Source organism: Geotrypetes seraphini, chromosome 1 (genome assembly GCF_902459505.1).
Source record: "Geotrypetes seraphini chromosome 1, aGeoSer1.1, whole genome shotgun sequence".
NCBI classification, from domain to species: Eukaryota; Metazoa; Chordata; class Amphibia; order Gymnophiona; family Dermophiidae; genus Geotrypetes; species Geotrypetes seraphini.
The window spans coordinates 226192105-226213546 of NC_047084.1; the positions used below are offsets into that span (position 1 = coordinate 226192105).

At 47.3% G+C, this 21442-nt stretch overlaps 1 protein-coding gene across 6 annotated transcripts in view; it reads right to left on the reverse strand.

Annotated features, from left to right (window-relative positions):
* WDR19 (WD repeat domain 19) overlaps positions 1–21442 on the reverse strand; it is a 435717-nt gene that overhangs the window by 390957 nt on the left and 23318 nt on the right. For all 6 annotated transcript variants that reach the window (XM_033947370.1, XM_033947368.1, XM_033947367.1 and 3 more), the window contains one exon: positions 12445–12536. Coding sequence is in view for 3 of the 6 variants with exons in the window: in XM_033947367.1 (XP_033803258.1) it covers positions 12445–12536 (92 nt within the window). In the remaining 3 variants the exon portion in view is untranslated. The remainder of the gene's footprint in view (positions 1–12444; positions 12537–21442) is intronic.

Below are 21442 nucleotides of genomic sequence, written 5' to 3' on the forward strand. Positions count from 1 at the left end.
AAAAAAATAGCTTTATTTCAGCCACTGGCCAAATAAACCAAAATACAGGCTTCAGCCTTGCAGTTTCAGGAAAAACACTCATTCCATGAAATCATATTCTTTTCATACAGAAACAAAACATTAAAATCAAAGTGTTCAGGTTTGTCAGCAATGGTTTAAATGCAGTCCCTTGCTTCTGGGATTTAATAGTGGAATATGGAAAAATTATGTTACCTGTTAATTTTCTTTCCTTTAGACGCAGCAGATGAATCCAGAGACTAGTGGGATAATACATATCTACCAGCAGATGGAGATAGAGAACTTATTAACAGGTGGTCCCATTGGTTGGCACGCTCCCTGTGGTCCCTGGTTGGCACGCACCTGACCATAAGACGCATCCCCAGTATTGCTCCTTGACCAAGCATCCGGAACCAGAAACAGTGGCCAGCAATAAAAAACTTATTTCCCAACACAAAGTACAAATAGAACAATAGAGAACACAACTACCAACTCAAACCAACTGCTGAAACCCACAAAATACACACACAGCGAGCAAATGGGCAGAAAGGGTGGTGCTCTGGATTCATCTGCTGCGTCTAAAGGAAAGAAAATTAACAGGTAAGAACATAATTTTTCTTTCCTTATCAACAGCAGCAGATGAATCCAGAAACTAGTGGGATGCAGCAAAGCAATCCTCAATCCGGGTGGAAAGCGAACGTTGCCTCCGCAATAACCGAAGCCCCAAAAGCCGATTCCGCACGCACCGCCACATCCAACCGGTAATGCTTCGAAAACGTGTTCCAAGAAGACCAAGTAGCCGCATGACAAATCTCCTCCAAAGAAAAACCTCTGGACTCCGCCCAAGAAGTAGACACCGCTCTAGTGGAATGAGCATGAAGTTTGTCCGGCAATCGCTTACCCGACATCAAGTATGCGGAAGCAATGGTTTCCTTGACCCATCGAGCAATGTAAGCCTTGGATGCCGCCATACCCTTGTGGCGACCCGCGAACAACACAAAGAGGTGATCGGAACGGCAAAAATCGTTAGTAACCTGGAGATAATGCAAGAGAATCCTACGAACATCCAGCAAACGCAGAGAAGAGAAACGCTTCCCCCAGTCCTCCTTCCGGAAAGCCAGAAGGAAGATTGGTTCACATGACCGACACCCCGGAATTCGAAATCCTCAAAAAGGGATCTCTACAAGACAACGCCTGTAACTCAGACACCCGCCTGGCTGAAGCCATAGCAACCAGAAAAATCGCTTTCAACCTCACATCCTTCAGAGAAGCATTTGTCAACGGCTCAAATGGCGGCTTTTGCAACCCCCCAAGGACAACCTTAAGACTCCACTCCGGACAGATCTTTTTAATGGGAGGCCAAATATGTTGAACCACTTTGAGAAATCGAACGATATCAGGTTACGACGCTAGGAATAACGAGTCACCAGGCCCCTATAGCAAGCAATAGTGGCCACTTGAACTTTCAGAGAATTATAAGCCAAACCCTTGGTGACTCCTTCTTGAAGAAAAGAAAGAATGGTAGAGAGAGAAGCTTGGAAAGGCGACAGCCCCTGAGCAACACACCAAGAATCGAAAACCCACCAAACTCGAGCATACGAGGCAGAGGTAGATCTCTTTTTCGCCTGAAGAAGAGTAGAAATAACCTGTTCGGAATATCCCCTACATCTCTGCCGCGATCTTTCAAGAGCCAGGCCGTAAGACCAAAGTGGGACGGATTTTCCATGCTGATCAGACCCTGAGTAAGCAAGTCCGGAGTCACCGGAAACGTCAACCGACCGCCTGCTGACAGATGAACCAGGTCTGCATACCATGGACGACGTGGCCAATCCGGAGCCACCAGGATCACCGTGCCGGAAAGCACAGTTACTTACCGTAACAGGTGTTATCCAGGGACAGCAGGCAGATATTCTCACATATGGGTGACGTCATCCACGGAGCCCCGACGCGGACAGCTTTTCAAGCAAACTTGATTGAAGATTCAAGCTTACTATGCTGCACCACACATGTGCATGCCTTCCCGCTCCACTAGAGGGCGCATCCCCACCTTGTGGTCCTCAGTTCACATAGCCAGCAAAGAAGCCATCCCCGGGGAGGAGGGCAGGTAGCGAGAATATCTGCCTGCTGTCCCTGGATAACACCTGTTACGGTAAGTAACTGTGCTTTATCCCAGGACAAGCAGGCAGCATATTCTCACATGTGGGTGACCTCCAAGCCAACTAAAAAAGGGATGGTGGGAAGATGGCAATTTAGGAAAACAGATTACGCAAAACCGACTGGCCAAACTGGACGTCGCTCCTGGACAAAGTATCCAGACAGTAGTGTGAGGTAAAGGTAAGAACCGAAGACCAAGTGGCAGCCTTGCAGATCTCCTCGATAGGCGTAGACCTGAGGAAAGCGACAGAAGCCGCCATTGCTCGGACCTTATGTCCCGTGACCTGATCCTGCAGCGCGAGACCAGCCTGAGCGTAGCAGAAGGAAATACAAGCCGCCAACCAATTGGACAAGGTGCGCTTGGAAACCGGCCGACCCAATCTATTGGGATCAAAGGACAAAAACAATTGAGGAACCTTCCAATGAGACTGAGTGCGTTGAAGATAGAAAGCCAACGCCCTCTTACAGTCAAGAGTATGCAACGCCACCTCTCTAGGATGAGAATGTGGCTTGGGAAAAAAGACAGGAAGTACAATGGACTAATTGAGATGAAAATCAGACACCACCTTGGGCAAGAATTTAGGATGAGTGCAGAGAACCACCTTGTCATGATGGAATACAGTAAAAGGCAGATCCGCTAACAAAGCCTGCAGCTCACTAATCCTACGAGCAGAGATGAGCGCAAGCAAAAAGATCACCTTCCAAGTAAGAAACTTCAGGTGAGACTTATCCAGAGGCTCAAACGGAGGGTTCATTAGCTGAGCAAGAACCACGTTGAGATCCCAAACCACAGGAGGAGGCTTGAGAGGAAGATGGATATTCAAGAGCCCTCTCATAAAGCGAGAAATCAAAGGATGAACTGAAATGGGCTTGCCATTAAACTGCTGGTGAAAGGCAGTAATCGCTCTAAGATGGACTCGAACAGAATTTGTCTTAAGGCCAGAACGGGACAAATGAAGCAAATATTCCAAAATTGAAGACAAAGTTGCTGACGAAGGATGAATAGAATGCGAAGCACACCAGGAAGTGAATCTAGTCCACTTCTGGGAATAACATTGCCGTGTAGAAGCCTTACGAGAGGCCTCCAAAACATCACGCACCGACTGGGACAACTGAAGAGAAGGAATCAGGTGGAAAGGAACTAAGCTGTCAAATGTAGAGACTGCAGATTGGGATGCAACAGTGACCCCCGACTCTGAGACAGCAGAGAAGGAAAAACAGGCAGAAGAAGAGGCTCCCTGACACTGAGCTGAAGAAGCAGGGAGAACCAGGGCTGCCGAGGCCACCGAGGCGCAATCAGGATCAGATCGGCATGAGTCGACTTGAGATGTACTAGCGTTCTCAAAATCAGAGGAAAGGGTGGGAACGCGTAAAGGAACTTCCCCTCCCAAGCCAGGAGGAAAGCATCCGCCTTGAGACAATCCCGCGAGTATATCCGAGAACAGAAGAGAGGCAACTTGTGATTGAGGGGGGAAGCAAACAGAGCTACCTGAGGAGTCCCCCAGCGCTCGAACACCTGACGCAAAGTCTGAGAATGAAGAAACCATTCGTGCGCCGCAGGAGACGACTCAGTTTGTCCGCCAAACATTTGCGTTCTCCCTGAATGTAAACCGCACGAAGAAAGATGTTGTGGCGGAACGCCCAATCCCAAAGGCAAAGGGCCTCCCTGCAAAGAGACAGGGACCCTGTGCCCCCCTGTTTGTTGACATAATACATCGCCACCTGATTGTCCGTGCGAACGAGGACCACCTGGTCCCGAAGCAGATGACAAAAAGCCACTACCGTCAAGTAAATGGCTCGAAGCTCCAGCAGATTGATGTGACAGCGGCGATCCGCCTTTGACCAAGCTCCCTGGGTCCGAAGACCGTCAAGATGCGCCCCCCACGCATACTCCGACGAGTCCGTAGTCAGGACCTTGCGATGCGGAGGAGCGAGAAAGAGCAAACCCCTGGAAAGATTGGAAGAGACGGTCCACCAATGAAGCGAGCGCCTCAAAGAAGGAGTCGCCGCAATGAGACGGGAAACCGGATCCCGATCCTGCCGCCATTAGGACGCCAAGCTCCACTGAGGAACTCGAAGGTGTAACCGGGTGAACGGCGTGACATGAATGGTGGAGGCCATGTGACCCAAGAGGACCATTATCTGCTTGGCTGAGACCCAGGACTTTAGGGAAACCTGCTCGCACAGTCTGACAAGAGCCTCCCGCCGAGGCTGAGGCAGGAACGAGCAAAGCTGAACCGTGTCCAGCACGGCTCCGATGAATTGCAGAGACTGCGAGGGGCACAGCTGGGACTTGGGGAAGTTTACCTCGAACCCCAGACACTGAAGATAGGTAATAGTCTGTCAGGTCGCTGCAATAACCCCCTCCCTCGACGGCGCCTTTATCAACCAGTCGTCAAGGTAAGGGAAGACCTGAAGGCCCTGGGATCGCAAGGCCGCCGCAACAACCACGAGACACTTCGTGAAGAATCGAGGGGACGAAGCCAGCCCAAAGGGGAGGACCCGGTATTGAAGGTGCAACTCCCCCACCCGGAAGCGCAGGAACTGGTGAAAGGCGGGATGCACCGGAACATGGGTGTAAGCCTCTTTCAGATCGAGGAAGCACATCCAGTCCCCCTCGTCGAGCAGCGGGTACAGAACCGGAAGGGAGAGCATCCTGAACTTTTCCCGAACAAGGTACCGGTTGAGACGTCGGAGGTCCAAGATCGGACGAAGGTCCCCGGTCTTCTTGGGAACCAAGAAGTATCGGGAATAGAACCCCCGGCCCCGCTGACGAGGGGGAACAAGCTCCACCGCCCGGAGACGCAAAAGGGCCCGGGCCTCCGATAACAATAGGTCCAACTGGGCCCAGCCCGAAGGACACACGCCGGGAGGAACCTCCCGGTAGTTGAGAGAGTAACCGTGCGCCACGACATTGAGGACCCAAGCATCCGAGGTTATAAGTGTCCAACTGGGATAAAATGCACGGAGACGACCCCCGATGGGAAGATGGGCCGATGACAGCACGGAGGGGGCCCACCCCCAATCGCTCAGACCGTCAAAAGGACGGCGCGGGCTTGGACGCCACCGGCGCTTGAGGCTTTTGCTGCACACGGGACTGCTGAGGCGGGTGTCGAGGAGGCGGCCTCGAGAAAGCCGGAGTTGTTTTCTCAGGGTACCGCCGGGACGGAGCCCAATAGGTCTTGGGAGGGGCAGACTTCGCTTTAGTTCTCACCAGAGACGCAAATGACTGTTCGTGCTCCGAGAGGCGCTTCATAGCCGCCTCGATGGAGTCATCGAAGAGCTCCGAGCCCACACAGGGAAGATTAGTGAGGCGATCCTAAAGATTAGGATCCATGTCCACGATCCTGAGCCACGCCAGCCGGCGCATGGCCACAGCGAACGCGGAGACCCTGGAGGTGAGCTCGAAGGCGTCATAGGTGGCATGAAAGAGATAAAGACGCAGTTGAGAGAGGGACTTGACCAACTGCCCAAATTCGTCCCGGTGAGAATCCAGCAAAACCTCCTGGAAGGCGGGCAGGGATTTCACCAATTGCCTGAGATAAGAGGTGTAAATAAAGGAGTAATTCAGAACGCGATTGGTTATCATCGAGTTCTGATACAGCCTCTGTCCAAACTTATCAAGAGTACGGCCCTCGCGCCCCGGGGGAACTGCCGCAGAAATCTGGGAAGGGTGAGATTTCTTAAGCGAGGACTCCACCAGCAGCAACTGGTGCGACAGCTGGGCCTCCGGATGCCTAACACAATCAAATTTATTTTTTTTTGTGTAGAACCGAAAATGAAAGAGCACAGCGACTCTGAAAAAAGAAAACAACAAAACCGCGGTGCTAGAAGGCAATTCGCACGGAGAACAAAAGATCAGGGCTTCTGGCTGCGCGGAAACTTTAGAACTGAGGACCACGAGGTGGGGATGCGCCCTCTAGTGGAGCGGGAAGGCATGCACATGCGTGGTGCAGCATAGCAAGCTTGAATCTTCAATCAAGTTTGCTTGAAAAGTTGTCCGCGTCTGGGCTCCGTGGATGACATCACCCACATGTGAGAATATGCTGCCTGCTTGTCCTGGGATAAAACTGAGCTATGCGATGCAACACACGACCTATCATCAGTCACGGAGGAAACACATAAAGGAGACAACTCGGAGGCCAAGCAAGAGCCAACACATCTACCCCTTCTGACGTCTGCTCCCTGCGTCTGCTGAAGAATCGAGGAAGCTTCGCATTGTTCGACGAGGCCATGAGGTCCATGTCCAGGAGACTCCCACCGTTGCACTATGAGGTCAAATGCCTGATCGGAGAGTTCCCATTCTCCGGGATCTAGAAGATGTCTACTGAGGAAGTCCGCCTGAACATTGTCTTGACCCGCAATGTGTGCCGCTGACAGCAGAGGAAGATGAAGTTCTGCTCATTGAAGGAGAAGCATGGCTTCGTTTGCCAGCTGAGGACTTCGGGTACCGTCCTGCCTGTTGATGTACACCATCGCTGTGAAACTGTCCAAAAAAACCCTTGTTGGTCGGCCCTGAATCATGGGCATGAACACTTGGAGCGCGAGCTGGGCTGCTCTCAATTCCAGCAGATTGATGGGCCACTGAGCTTCCTCCAGAGACCAGACACCCTGCGCTGAGGATTGAAGGCAGTGAGCCCCCCAACCCCACAGACTAGCATCCATGGTAACTATCGTCCATGCCGGAGTCACCAGAGGCATGCCTTTGAACGGATTGCAATCGCTGAGCCACCAAGCCATGCTGCGTGATGCTGGAGGCGTCCATTGCAGACGACGAGTGTAATCCTGAGACACTGGGGACCATCGAGAGAGAAGCGATTGCTGCAGTGGACCTGCACATAAACCCACACTCTCGGTCTGGGCGACTGGAGAAGCAGGCAAACCTGAGACTGCAACTTCACTCCCCGGTCTTTGGGAAGAAACACTTTCCCCACTTTCGTGTCGAACAGCATCCCCAGATGTTCCAACGACTGGGACGGGATAAGAGAACTCTTTGGAAAATTGATGACCCACCCTAAGGATTGAAGAAAAGAGATCACACCCTTCGGGTCATTGACAAACTGTCCTGCATCGAAGATGCCCTAATCAACCAGTCGTCCAAATAAGGATGTACCCAAATTCCTTCCTGGCGAAGGAACGCCGCCACCACAACCATGACCTTTGAGAATGTCCAAGGAGCTGTGGCAAGGCCAAACGGCATGGCGTGAAACTGATAGTGCTGTCCCAGGATTGCAAACGAAGAAATTTCTGATGCGGCGACCAGATGGGAATGTGCAGATAAGCTTCCTTGAAGTTGAGAGCCGTAAGGAATTCCCCTGGCTGAACAGACGCTATGACCGACCTCACTGTTTCCATCTGGAAATGCCTGACTTGAAGAAAGTGGTTGATCCTATTGAGATCCAAGACTGGCCTGACCGAACCCCCCTTTTTGGACACAACGAAGTAAATGGAGTACCGTCCCTGCCCCCGTTCCTCCGGGGGCACCGGAATTACGGCCCCAATCTCCAAAAGAACCTGAAGAGTGCTCCGTACTGACTCTCTCTTGGCAGCCCCTAAACAAGGGGAGACCAAGAAAGAATCTGTGACGGGAGTGGAAAATTCTAATTTGTAACCTTCTTGAATAATGTCCAAGATCCACTGATCGGACGTGATCTAGGCCCACTCCTCCAGAAAGGAAGACAGCCAACCCCCAAGGGCCACAACGGAGGGAGCCCACCTCCTGTCATTGGGAAGGACGCAAGGCCGGGGTCTGGGCGGGTTGGGCAGCCTGGGGTTTTGTAGGACGAAAGGAAGACTTTTGTGGAAACCTAGGCCTAGTATTATAGGAAGACCCATAAGACAGTGGAAAGGATGGATTCCCAGGTCTATATCTTTTAACATCTCTGAAACGATTTCTGGCAGACAAAGACTTTAAAGGAGCTTTAGGCTTATCTTCCGGTAACCGCTGAGTCTTGGTATCACCAAAATCCTTTACCTATTTATCAAAATCATCCCCAAATAACAAGCGACCCTTAAAAGGAAGCCTCATGAGCCTAAGCTTGGAAGCTGCATCCGCCGCCCAGTGACAGAGCCACAAGGATCTGCGAGAAACAACAGAAAGTGACATCTGCTTCGCCGAAGCTCGAATAATATCATAGAGGGCATCTGCCACATACGCAAGACAAGTTTCCAAATCAGGAAGGTTGGAAGGAACAGCAATCCCCGTCTCCATCATCGTATCCGCCATACCTTGCGCCCATTGCAGACAAGCCCGTGCTGCATAGGAACTGCACACCGCCGCTTGCAAAGTAACCGCCGCGACATCAAAGGACAGCTTTAGCGAAGATTCAATCTTCCAATCCTGAATGTCTCTGAGCACTATACCACCCTCAACTGGCAAAGTAGTCCTTTTAGTAACTGCAGCCACTAAAGCATCCATCTTGGGGTTCTTAAATTTGTCCAGCTCGTCCTGAGATACAAGATACAACTGGCGCATAGCCTTCGCCACACGGAGACAAGCCTCCGGAGTGTCCCATTGAGGAGAAATAAGCTCATGCATCGCATTGTGGACCGGGAATGCCTTCACAGGCTTTTTCGTGCCCGCCATCAGACTATTAGCCGATCCCGTCGCTTGCGGATCCGGTTGAGAGATATGAAGGCCCTGCAGTGCTTTGGAAATAAAAGATGGTAATTCTTCTCTATGAAAAAGACGGAGCGCCGTAGGATCATCCACCTCTCTAGACAGCGCATCCTCAAACTCTAAATCCGCCACTTCGCCATCCTCCAGGGAGTCTGGAATATCCAGAGACAAGGCGGAGCCTGATGGAGGGTCATCCCCACCCACAGACGCCACTCTTCGCCTTTTAGCCACCAGAGACTCTAAGGGAGGCCTACTGACATGAGGCACGGGAGACTGGTCCAAATTACCCTCCCATTGTCGCACAGGCTGAGAGGTCTGTAATAAAAATGCCTTATGCATCAGCATAATGAACTCCGAGGTAAACCCCATCGGTATCGATTGTGCTGGTGACGAAAAAAGATTCCCCTGCCCAGTAACCGGCCCCACAAAGGCAGGAGAAGAAGAAACACTGCTGACCACCGGTACAGCTGCCGCCATGCACTGAAGTGGAACAGCGGCAGCCGCGAGTGCAGGAGAAGCCTGCCTAACATCAATCAATCGTGCGGGAAACTTCTGGCGCACTCTGTATTTCTTCCCCCACGGCGTCGGCACAACCGGCCAAACAGAGGCCCAATGGTGTAGTCCGCTTCCCACAGTGGGAACACCGTTTAACTGCCTCTGCCGCCATTTCCTACTGCACACACCGCCGAGCAACCCAAAACTGGCAGACAACTCACCACACCGCATGTCAGAGAAAACTCCAAAATCAAACCGGCAGACCTAACCACCAATGCACAAAGTAAGAAAATAAGCCCTTACCCGAGTCAACCGTTGCTAAAGCTGGTAGTTGCAGACAGGAACTCTCAGGACAAGACCATCCAGCAACAGCACTCTGGTCCCTCTTTTTTTTGTTGTTGTTGGGGAAAGAAGAAAAATACAGGACCAGGAAAAAAGCCTCAATCCACCAGAGAGGAGGGTGGAGCAGGGACCTGGGGAGGCCCAGGTGTACCTCCCAAAGTTGGCACCGTTCAGCCAAACACCCCTATCTTCCTGAAGAGAAAAAATTCTCAACAAAAGAGGAAATTACAATCCAGCCAGAATCCAGGAGCTAGTGGAAAAGCGACCATCACCTGCTGGGAGATAGAGGATACAGGGAGCATGCCAACCAATGGGACCACCTGTTATTCAGTTCTCTATCTCCACCTGCTGGTAGATGTGTATTATCCCACTAGTCTCTGAATTCATCTTCTGCTGTTGATAAGGAAAGCACAGTTCTCTTCACCAGAGCAGTTAATTGATGTATCTTAGGCTTGCAACATTCAATCAGCAGTTCATTCAAAAGGAGCACTGCCAGTACTTAGCCAGATAATGAACAACAACAAAAAAAAAAACCTCCCAGCAAACTGGGTAGCAAAGCAGGCAAGATTATCACAAGGCTTCAGTTCAGCATAATCTTTCTTTACATAAGCAGTCTCTCTATAAGTAGAGCTAGTGCTCAGAAACACAGGTACTGTAAAACTTATCACAGCCCAACATGTAGAGAAGTTGGATTCGGAGCAACTGTCCTGGTTAAGTGCAGAGATTCTAAATATGTTTCCTTCTGAAACGTTGCTGTAGCAACTACCCACAGCTGTGAGAGAGGAACGTAATTGCCTAATCTGGCTGCTAGCAGGGAAAAACATACAACCACTGGTTTGAATCAAAACTAATGCTTTAAAGCAAAAAATTCACAGTTCAGTTTTCTAGGAGAGGAACTAAACTCTCCTCAAAGGAAAAACACAGCTTATTTTGTGGCTCAGAGTCTGAAAGCAGAAAACAAAAATACATACGTTTCACTGCATTCCCATGGCTACTGGAAAAGTTTCAGTTCCTACCAGACTCTCCTGAATGTCCATGGCTTCTCCCTGGTCCTGCTCACAAATTTCAGAGGAAGAAAACATCTCCTCTGCATCTGCCATTTGCCAATCTGTTTCACCAGATTGGATTTCACCTCTGGCTGGGGAGAGAGAATCCTACTCTCTTCCTGGCTCTCGTCAGCTTCAGCTTGCCTCTCTCCCCTTCCTACTCTGAACTGACTCATTTTAAGCTGTGGAGAGACATTCCCCCTGAGCCTGGGTGGGGGAAGGGTTCTCCACCCACTAGCTTGCTCCATTTGATTCCATATAGGTTTCTCTCTAGCCCTGGCTCTTACAGGGTCAGGCTGCTGGAATGGTAGTAATCCCCTGACAGTGTCAGGGACAAGTTTAAACTGGGTAAAGCTTTCCTGCCTGTCCTTTTCCTGCCATTCCTCATCTGATACAATCTGCTAATTCTGTAGTCTGAATTTCAACTTGATCAGCTCTCCTGCATCGGGGTATAGTGAATTTCCTCCCTATTCTTGGGACAAAGCCAGAAATGGACTTGGGTTTGTCACAACATGGACATCGGTGCATAGTCATCGGCACCACGGACATTGGTACATGGACAGCAGTGTATGGACATCAACACCATTGAAATCAGCATCGATATCGGTGCTCAATGTAAGACACTAGTACCTATGAGGTCTGCTCACCGGTACTTGAAGTGTCGCGTCTCATCCAAAGAGGGAGTTAAGGATGAGATGCAACCCTCGTGCAAGGTGGTCACAGGAAAGTCAGTATGAATACACTCAATACCATATTGACTTGCGACATAGTCCAAGAAGTGAAGATTCCCCAAAAAATAGGACATCGACAAGGAAACCACCACAGCCAAAATTTAATCCGAGACTGAGGCAGTGTAAAGAGGCCTCGTCGTCCATGAGGGAAACAAAAACTCAAAGTCTTAGATTTTTTTTTTTAACCAAAATAACAATACTAAAAGAAAGAAACAAAATTAGAAAGAAAATATACACTTGAGCGGGAAGGCAAGGCTATGAAACCGAAGAGCATTAGAAAAGTCGACTTCTTAGCTCCACAGAAAAACGAAAACAGAAGAGATGTGCACCCTGCTTTGGGTGGGAAGGCACTCGTGCATGCAGTCATTTGCGAACTTTCTAAAGTTGTTCAAGCAAGAATGCTTGTGTAGCTCCGTGGATAACGTCACCCATATGTGAGAATATGCTGCCTGCTTGTCCTGGGATAATGCTTATTATCCACTGTAAAATCTATAACCTTTAAGTAGGCAGCACATTGGTACAAAAAAAGCCCTTTCAGAAGCATCCTTGACTCATTTTTAATGACAAGTAGTCTTGAACTTTGTGATGTGAAAGTTCCAAAAATAACCCAACCAAACGGAAAAAAGGGTGTCTTACAATATTTCTGGGACCAGCCTTTGATACAGCGTGAGTAAAACATGGCCCAGGACAGGCTTTCTGGTCCAATTTACTGACATAAAAAGTTTTTTTTTAACTGGAAATTTAAAATAAAATAAAGTGAGTCTATGACAATTCAGGTAAATCACGGACTGCATGTTTGTGTGTAACGAATCACCTCCGAGGCCACGGCAGAGTTTAAAGCTACCTAGTAACGTTAATTGTAGTGATGTAACAGCTTGGAGTGTTGAGCGGATGTTTTTTATATAGTAACAGTTAGTATGGCATCTAGCCATCAGATTATACAAAACCTGAAAGAGAAATATGTTTAAGGGACAATTAAAATGAATTGCTGTCACATCTTGTCAATTACTGCTCTACCAAAACATCCAAAAGTGGGTCATAATACTTATTCTAAACTCACCCTGTAACAGCAATGTAATTTCCTAATGTTTTCTGCCAGATGTATCGAATAGGAGCACCAAGCAAACCTTGTTCTGTCAAAGTAAATACTTGCTGCAAAAGAAAGAAATACAACATTAATGGCATGCACACAACAAAAACATCACTAAGCTGTCCTTTTACTAAGCTGTGGTAAGCTCTACTAGGCCCTTATCACAGCTTAAAAAGAGCTCACTGTGACAGGTCTTGTGGTAGTCTGAGATTAGCATACTCAAATCATGTGCTAAAAATATTTTCAGTTTTATGGCAAAGGGGGCATGCCAGTTCTCATCAGTTAGTGTACCATGCACTAATTAGCACATATGATTAGCATGTGAGCCCTTTGAGGAAAATTCTATGAGGCACCTAAAGATAGGCACCTATCTTAATTAGTAAACTGGCTTCAATTATGAGCTTTAACAAGCTCATAATTGAAAAAAGAAAAATTGTGTGATAGGTGTCTATCTTCTTAGGCAAAATTCTCCAAAAAGACAGTCAACTATCTCATAGCGTCTAACTCCAAAGTAGGTGTGTTTAGGGGTAGAGGTCTTAGGTGCTGCTAGGCATGATTCCCGAAAGTAGTGCTCTTCAACCTTTTTACACCTATGGACCGGCGGAAATAAAAGAATTATTTTTTGGACCAGCAAACTACTAAGACTGACATTTAAAAACCCCGTTTCCACCCCGTCTCCGCAAGCTCGGTCCCCACAAACCATCTGATCCCATCTGCACAAGCCTCAGTTATGATTTTATATTGAATGTATTTTATTAAAGTATAAAAAGAAACAATATTCTGTACAATTGTTATTTTATAAATACAAATAATACAGAGCACGAATCAACAAAACCCGTCTCCCTTCCCTTCACATATATCCCCTCTACCATCAAGAAAACTGAATAAGCCAGATATTACAGAATGCTACACAAAAATATCATGCTAACAGAATACTGCAGTCACACATGACAGGAATAGTGTTAGAGGAGTGCAACAAAGGGCAACTGCCCTATGGTCAGAGAGAACCCTAGGTCAGCTGGAAGCTAAAGAAGCACTGCCTGGGCTTTGCAGTCCCCAGTTATGTCTAACACCAGCTCTAGCAGGATATATATTTCAAATATGACATATTCTAATTACAAAATAGAAATAAAATTATTTTTTTTTACCTTTTGTTGTCTCTGGTTTCTGCTTTCATCTTCTTTTCACTCTCTTCCTTCGAGCATATGCCCTCTCTGTCTCTTCAATCCAGCATCTGCCCCTTCCATCCACTGTCTGCCCTCTCCCCCTTCCATATGGTATATGTCTTCTTTCTATGCCACTCTCACCTTTCCATCCAGCCTGTGCTCTCTCCCTGCTTATTTCTCTGCTGACCCCCCTTCTCAGCATCAATCTTTCTACTTTCTCATTCCTGCCTCTCCCCTTTCCCTCATCTGATCTCTCCATTCCACCCTGACTCTTTCCCCTCCTCTAATCTCCCTGCAAGCTGTTTCCTTCCTTTTTTTTCTTCTCCCTTCCCTCCTCCCCCTGTCCAGCAGTAACTCTCTTCCCTTGCCTTTCCCTTCTCCCCTCCCAGCAGCATCTCTCCTTCTCCTTCCCTCTAGGTCCAGTAGCAGCTATCCCTTTATTTTCCCTTGTCCAGCAGCTTCCCAGTCTCCTTTCCCTCCATCACCTCCCAGCAGCATCTCTCCTTCTCCTTCCCTCCAGGTCCAGTAGCAGCTGTCCCTTTATTTTCCCTTGTCCGGCAGCTTCCCAGCCTCCAACAGTGGCTATTTCCCCTCCCAGCAGCTCTCGGTACTTGCCAGCACAGCGATTCACTAAGGCAGCCTTGAGTCCGTTGATGGGTCTCGCCGCTTCTGAGGAAAGAGGAAGTTGCATCATCAGAGGCGGGCCGTGACTCAGCAAAAGCCCCAAAGCTGCCAAAGTGAATTGCTGTGCTGGCAAGTACTAAGAGCTGCTGGGAGGGGAGAAACCACTGTCGGAGGCTCCCCATGATCTCGCCGGCCCTGCACGGACTGGCAGGAATTTTCTGTGGACTGGCACCAGCCCGCGCACCAGCGGTTGTAGAACACTGCTCTAAAGGACTTAGACGCCTATAAGGGGGGCCTTTAAAACCATGGCCTACATTACAGGTGCCTAAGTTTTAAGTTACCAGCAAACAAAGACTAGATATTCAAAACCTCTTAAAGAATTCTCCAATAGCTATATGTGGAAGCCTCAGTCCCACACTCCACCGCTTTACCGTTTGCACTTGTGGGGAGAATTACGTGGTGACCTTCATCATTGGCTATTCCGCATTCATAAATAATTTAAGCATAAATAATTTTAATTATGTCTCAATATGCATTTAAAGTGCTATGTGCCATTCCCTTTTTATTTGCTTATTTATAGTACTGTGTACTTATCTCTGCATCCGCCAATCTGGGAGCCAAACCCGATATGTTTCGCGTTATTACGCTTTTTCAAGGGTTTCCCGAGATAGCCGCTGTCATCCGACTCCAAATACAAAACTTATGCATTCCACAAATATTTAATAAATTCCGAGGTTTCCAGTCCCTGGGGAGTGCAGTCACCCTTAGATGATTTGACCTTGCATTTTCTGGACTGCCGAGCGACCACATCCATTCATGCGGAACATTCTGCCTTACTGAGCCCTGAGAAAAAGAAATGGCCACCCGTTTTTTCACCTGCTTAGGCAGGGGAGAGGTTAAGCATGGCACAGCCGCCTCTCCAGGCAGTGCCACATGAAACGTGATGAAAGATCACTCTGGAGGTGCTAAATTTGCGAAATCCTGGCAAAGATTTGAAGAAGAAGGGCCCAAGGACTCCATTTTGAGGTAAAAATTACAGTTTTGAAAGTGAAAAGAAAGATCATTAAAATCCAAGATGGCTGCCGCTAAGAAATTTGTACCAAAATCACGATATTTTCAACAGTTAGCAAAGTTAAAAAATGTCAATTTTAGGATTTTTCAAGTGGGGGAACACAGGGGGACATGCAAAACCTCAAAAACCTTGAAATTTTGAACCCACCCCATTCACCTCACAGGCTGACAGCCTTACTCACTGTGACCTGTGCTGGAAAAGTGCTGCAGCCTGCCTCAGCTCTCTTACAGTAGCTGGAACCAGATAATCACTGTCACATGCTGAGAATGACTCTGAGTCCAAAGAAACAAATGCAAGCTGGCCAGCAGGTACCACCAGGGTTCGGCCTGTAAGCTGCAGAATGGAGTCTGCTTCTTCTCTACACAGACAGAGCTGAAGAAAACACTCTGAGCACAAAGAAATCCCTGAAAAGGGTAAAAAAAACACTGAAGTAAATAAGAAAAAGGGGAGAGCAGAACAGAAACACTCCTTCAGGCTCGTGTGCAGAAGGGAAAAACTACAGGTGGCAGTAAAGCTCCCAGTGAAGTAGAGGAGAATCTGAGAAAATTTTCAGAGTGGATTCCTTCTGCACATGGCTCGAGGCAATTGGGAGATAACTCACTTGTCTAGAATGACTCACCTATTGCACTGGAAAGAAAATTATCAAGGTAAGAACCTAATCTTCCATTTCAGCGAAAAATGCACATGAGTCCTGAACCTGTGGGATGTATCAAAGCAGTATCTCAAGCCTAGGGTGGGATAGAAGAGCCTGCTGCTATCACTGTGGACCCAAAATAGATGTCCTTTTGTGCTGCTACATCCGATCTGTATAACTCAGTAAATGTGTGTAGTGTGAACCACACAGCTGCCCTACAAATCTCCATGGGCAAAACCATCCCAAGCTCCGCCCATGAAGAAGCCACCGGTGGAATACACTTTCAAGGAAATTGGTGGATTTTTACCATATAAGAGAGGAAATAACTGCCCGAATCCATCTGGCAATCAAGGCTTTTGAGGCCAGTTTTCTTCTGTGTTCAGAGTCTGTTACAACAAAAAGATGATCCAACAGCCTAAAATCATTGGACACCTCCAGGTAACAAAGGAGAACCCTTCTGACCTCTAGCCATGATAGTATTTTGTCCTATTTCTTTATGCCTGTGGCCTGGAATGCTGGCAGTCGGACTTTCTGATTCACAAGGAACACTGACACCACCTTCGGCAGAAAAGAGGGAACCGTACGCAAAACACTCCCGTTTCCATAATTCTGAGGCATGGTTCTCTGCATGACAAGGACTGAATCTCCAAAACTCTTGTAGCTGAAACGATGGCTACCAGGAAGCCTATCTTTACTGTGAGGGCCGTCAGTGTGGCCTCCTGCAAAGGCTTGTATGGAGCCTTACTCAGGGCCCTCAGCACGAGATTAAGGTTCCATGAAGGACAAGCTAGATACACTGGCAGACGCAACCACACTGCTCCCTTCCAAAACCTGGAAATGTCAGGGTGAGAGGCCAATGAAACTCTCTCCAAACAAGCTCAAAAACAGGCAGCAGTCCCCAACCTTTGTCTGCACCATGGACCACTTTCATGTAAGACAATTTTTCCACGGATCGGGAGGGGTGATTCAAGCGCATAATCAAACTATATAATGTAAATTTAATTGTTACATTTTATATTATGTGCTTTATTTCTAATATTATTTACATTGTAATATATACAATATATTAATACAACTCACCATAATGCAGAATCAGTGGGAGCCCTGAGTCTGTTTCCCTGCAGCTAGATGATCCCATCTGGGGTGATGGGAGACAGTGACACCTTAAGAATGTTCCTTATGTCTAATCTACTCTGTAATCTTGTTTTGCTTGCTGTCACTGCAGAAAACCCCGCTTTATAAAGATGGGATGTTGAAAAAGGAAGCAGGGTTTTCAAGTACTTTTGAGGCAATCTCAGGATATTCTGTCTTGAGTTTAATCCAAAACGTATGGAAATTTTAAGTTCTCTCAACGTTCATTCCTACCAGAACATCTGGCCTTGCTCACTTATGCAGAATACAGATAACCCCTATGTAAATACAAAACCACAAACTAAAAGTACTAATATATACCAACAAAACCCTAAGATACCAGACTCTACATACAAAACAGTACCAGAGAAACAGAAATAAATTCATTTCTTCCTGAACAGTACAAAATATAGACAACAGATATAAATTCTTAAAACTGACCCAATTCAATCACTAAACTGAAAATAAAATCATTTTCTCTACCTTTGTTGTCTGGTGATTTTATTTTTCTAATCTTTTCCCAGTCTCTGGTTGCACTTCCTTCTAAGGCCCAGATTCACTAAAGTCAGTGATCGTTATTAAGCCTGTTTTCACAGGTTTAGTAACAATCGCTGCTAACCGACCTGATTCACAAAACGGCCCACTGCGTGTTTTTCCCCTCAATTGCCCATTTTTCAATCCGGCCATGCAAATTAGTAAAACCCCATGCAAAATAGCCAAGCGATTGATTCACTTACATCTGCTTGGCTATTTTGCATCGGGTTTTACAATCCTAAAACCCAACTGCTGTAGACCTGTCGGTAACTATGTTACTACCAAGTTAGAAGAAAAACCAAGCTACGTTTTTTAAAAAAAGACATCTAACCCATGTATAAACTTGCATAGAAAAATGTTGGGTTACTCAAATAATAGCAATCAAATTAATATTAACATTTTTCCTATATTTGATATCATTACAACAAATTGAATATAAGCTCTTTTTTTATCATCCTAAACAATATCTATTAATCAAAAAATGTGTATCACAATTTCTTTCTTTTTTCTAAGTGTGTAACCTACTCAATTATTATGTTTTATATTTTTATATGCTTATTATTATTATTATGGCCTCTTTTACAAAGTCACGCTAACGGCCCCGAAGCCCATAGAGATTTAAAGGGCTTCGGGGCTGTTGCAGCACAGCTTTGTAAAAGAGGTCGTTGATGAAATTACTTATTATTATTATTATTTAATGAAATTGATAGAAAATAGAGCACTGAGCACTTTTGAAGAGTTGATTAAGTAAAATTCACGGGCCTAATGTGGAGGCCAATGCCATACAAATGTTTTTAGCCACTGAAATACTTGCGGCCTCTTTTACAAAGCCGTGCTAGCAGCTGCTCTGCGCTAATGGCCCCAAAGCCCATAGAGCTTTAAAGGGCTTCAGGGCCATTGCCGCGCAGCAGCCACTAGCACGGCTTTGTAAAAGAGGCCGTTGGTTAACAAACTGGCACTTCTGAAGGCCTTAGAATAATAAATAAAAAAAGAATGAAAGAATGTAATTATGATACTTGTTTGTGTTTGAAGAGATGAACTAGGTTCAGTATCTTACAACTGACTGCAAGGTATACTTTAAAGCAGTGATCTCAAACTCAAACCCTTTGTGGAGCCACATTTTGGATTTGTAGGTACTTGGAAGGGCCGCAGAAAAAATAATTAATGCCTTATTAAAGAAATGACAATTTTGCATGAGGTAAAACTCTTTATAGTTTATAAAACTTTTCTTTAACAGTTAAAAGGAAAGATATATAAACTATAAAGAGTTTTACCTTATGCAAAATTGTCATTTCTTTAATAAGACATTAACTATTTTTTCTGCGGCCCTCCAAGTACTCTATTTTTTCTGCAGCCCTCACATTTAAAGTTTAATATCTTTTCTTTCTCAAAACTGACACATTTCAATCACTATATTGAAAATAAAATCATTTTCCCTACCTTTGTTGTCTGGTGACTTTATTTTTCTGTGCTTTCAACTATGTTTCCAGGGCCTTCTTGTCCTTTGACTGTTTTTCTCTCCGTCTTCACTTTCTGCCTTGCATCCATCTTTGTCATTAACTTAATGTTCAATTTTTCTGCTTTCTTTTCAAAATCTACATTTCCATGTCTTACCTTCCCTTCCTATCTCTCTCTTCTTCTGTCCTATTTCCATGGTCTGGCATCTCTTTCCTTCCTTTCTCTCCCTCCCTCCTTCCTTCCTATCCCCTCATCTGGCATCTGTCTCCTTCCCTTCCCCCATGCCCTGGCATCTCTCCCTCCCCCTCCATGGTCTGATATCTCCTTTCCTTCCCTCCCTCCCATGAACTTGGCTTCTCTTGTTCCTCTGCTCTCCCTTGTCTTCCTTCTCCTTCCTTCCCTCTCTTTCCCCAACTGGGTGCAGCAGCAACAGAAGCAGCATTTCCCTTCCCCCTTTCCTGTGCAGCAGAAGCATTTCTCTTCCCCTTTCCCTCCCTCTCCCTTTCCCTCCCTCTCCCTTTCCCTGTACAGCAGCAGCATTTCCCTAGGGTCCCCCTTTCCTATGCAGCAGAAGCATTTCTCTTTCCCCTCCCCTTCCGTTCTCTTCCTTATGGAGCACCTCAGTTGATCGTTCTGTTCAAAGCTTGGGGTGGCGGCTCCTCACGAGATCCGCACCTGTGTCTGAAGCCTCTCTGATTTTGTGATGTCAGAGAGGCTTCCGATGCAGGAGTGGATAGCGCGAGGAGCCGCCAACCCGCGGCTTTGAATGGAACGATCGACTGAGCCTGCCAGACACGCTGCTGCTCCAAAAGGAAGGGAAGGGGGAAGAGAAATGCTGTTTTGATCGCGTCCAGACGGCAGGCCACAAAATAGCACCTGGAGAGCCGCATGCGGCCCATGGGCCACGTGTTTGAGACCGCTGCTTTAAAGGGTGAAGGGCATATCATAATCTAGATCACAGTTCTTCAACCGCCGGTCCGCGGACCGGTGCCGGTCCTCAAAAAAATCTTGCCTGTCCGCAAAGGATTCGGTCCCCGCCGCAACGAAAGGCCGGCATCAGCTGACTTGCAACTTCCTGTTGCAGTCGCTGTGCCGGGACTCCTGTCTTCCACCGCGTTTGCCTCCTGCTTTGTCTCCGCACCTCCAGACCACCAGCGGCAGCTCTATGTGCTTTTAACTTCGGCACAGAGCTGCCCCTAAACAGTAGTTTAGCGCGGTTTCATGAGGCAGCATCGGAGCCTTTGCTAAGCCGGCCCACATCGCATCATCGAAGCGGGCCGGCCTAGCAAAGGCCCCGAGGCTGCCTCATGAAACCGCACTAAACTACTGCTTAGGGGCAGCTCTGTGCCGATGTTAAAAGTACACAGAGCTGCCGCTGTTGGGCCGCTGAAGGAGGGCAAAGAGCAGCTGTCCTGGAGGTTTCCCTTCCTCTCGCCTTTGCAGGTCCCTTTTTTTTTTTCCTTCAAACGGCAACGGGCCCCAGCATCGACATCAATCAAGTAAGTTCCACTATTCCTTGCAAGCGGTTCTGCTCAGCCAAAGCTTCCCCTCTGACATGAGCCACCCTCAGGTGAAAGAAAGTGACCCGCAAAGGTGAGGGGAAGGGGGGCAGATGATGGAAGTTGGGGGGGGGAGAGAGAGAGAGAAGGGGCAGATGATGGAATGGAGGAGATCAGAGAGAGAAGGGGACAGATGATGGAATGAGAAGAAGGGAGAGAGAGCAGAAAGCAGATGGATGTCAGTTGAGAGGGGAGAGCAGATGCTGAATGGAAGTGGGGAAAGAACACATACTGGATGGAAGGAGGAGATAAATAAAGGGGGAAGAAAATAGTAAGATAATGGAGGGGTGAGGGAAAGGGGTGACAAGCTGTGAGTAGACACAATGAAAAGAGGGAAACGGGACTAAATAGTAAGAAAGAATTTAATTTAGATGGAGGCAGAAAATAGAGAAGGAAGACCAGAGAAGAAAAGGGAAGAGAGAGCAGAGAATGATATCAGATCTGAGTGGAGGAAATGAGAAGAGAGAGATGCTAAAAACCACAGGGGGGAGGGAAGGACAGAGATGCCAGACCATGAGGAGAACAGAAGGAAAATGATGGATGCCAGACCAAATTGGGGGGGGGGCAGGAGGAGAGATGGCAGGGAAAGACAGACAGTGAATGGAAGGGGCAGATGCTGGACTGAAGAGACAGAGAAGGTTATCATGCCACTGTATTGGGCCATGGTACGTGTGAGTGGACTGCTGGTCATGATGGACCTCTGGTCTGACCCAGCAGTGGCAATTCTTATGTTTTTAGGGCAGACACTGGCTGGAAGAGAATGAAAAGGCAATGAAAGCAGAAACCAGAG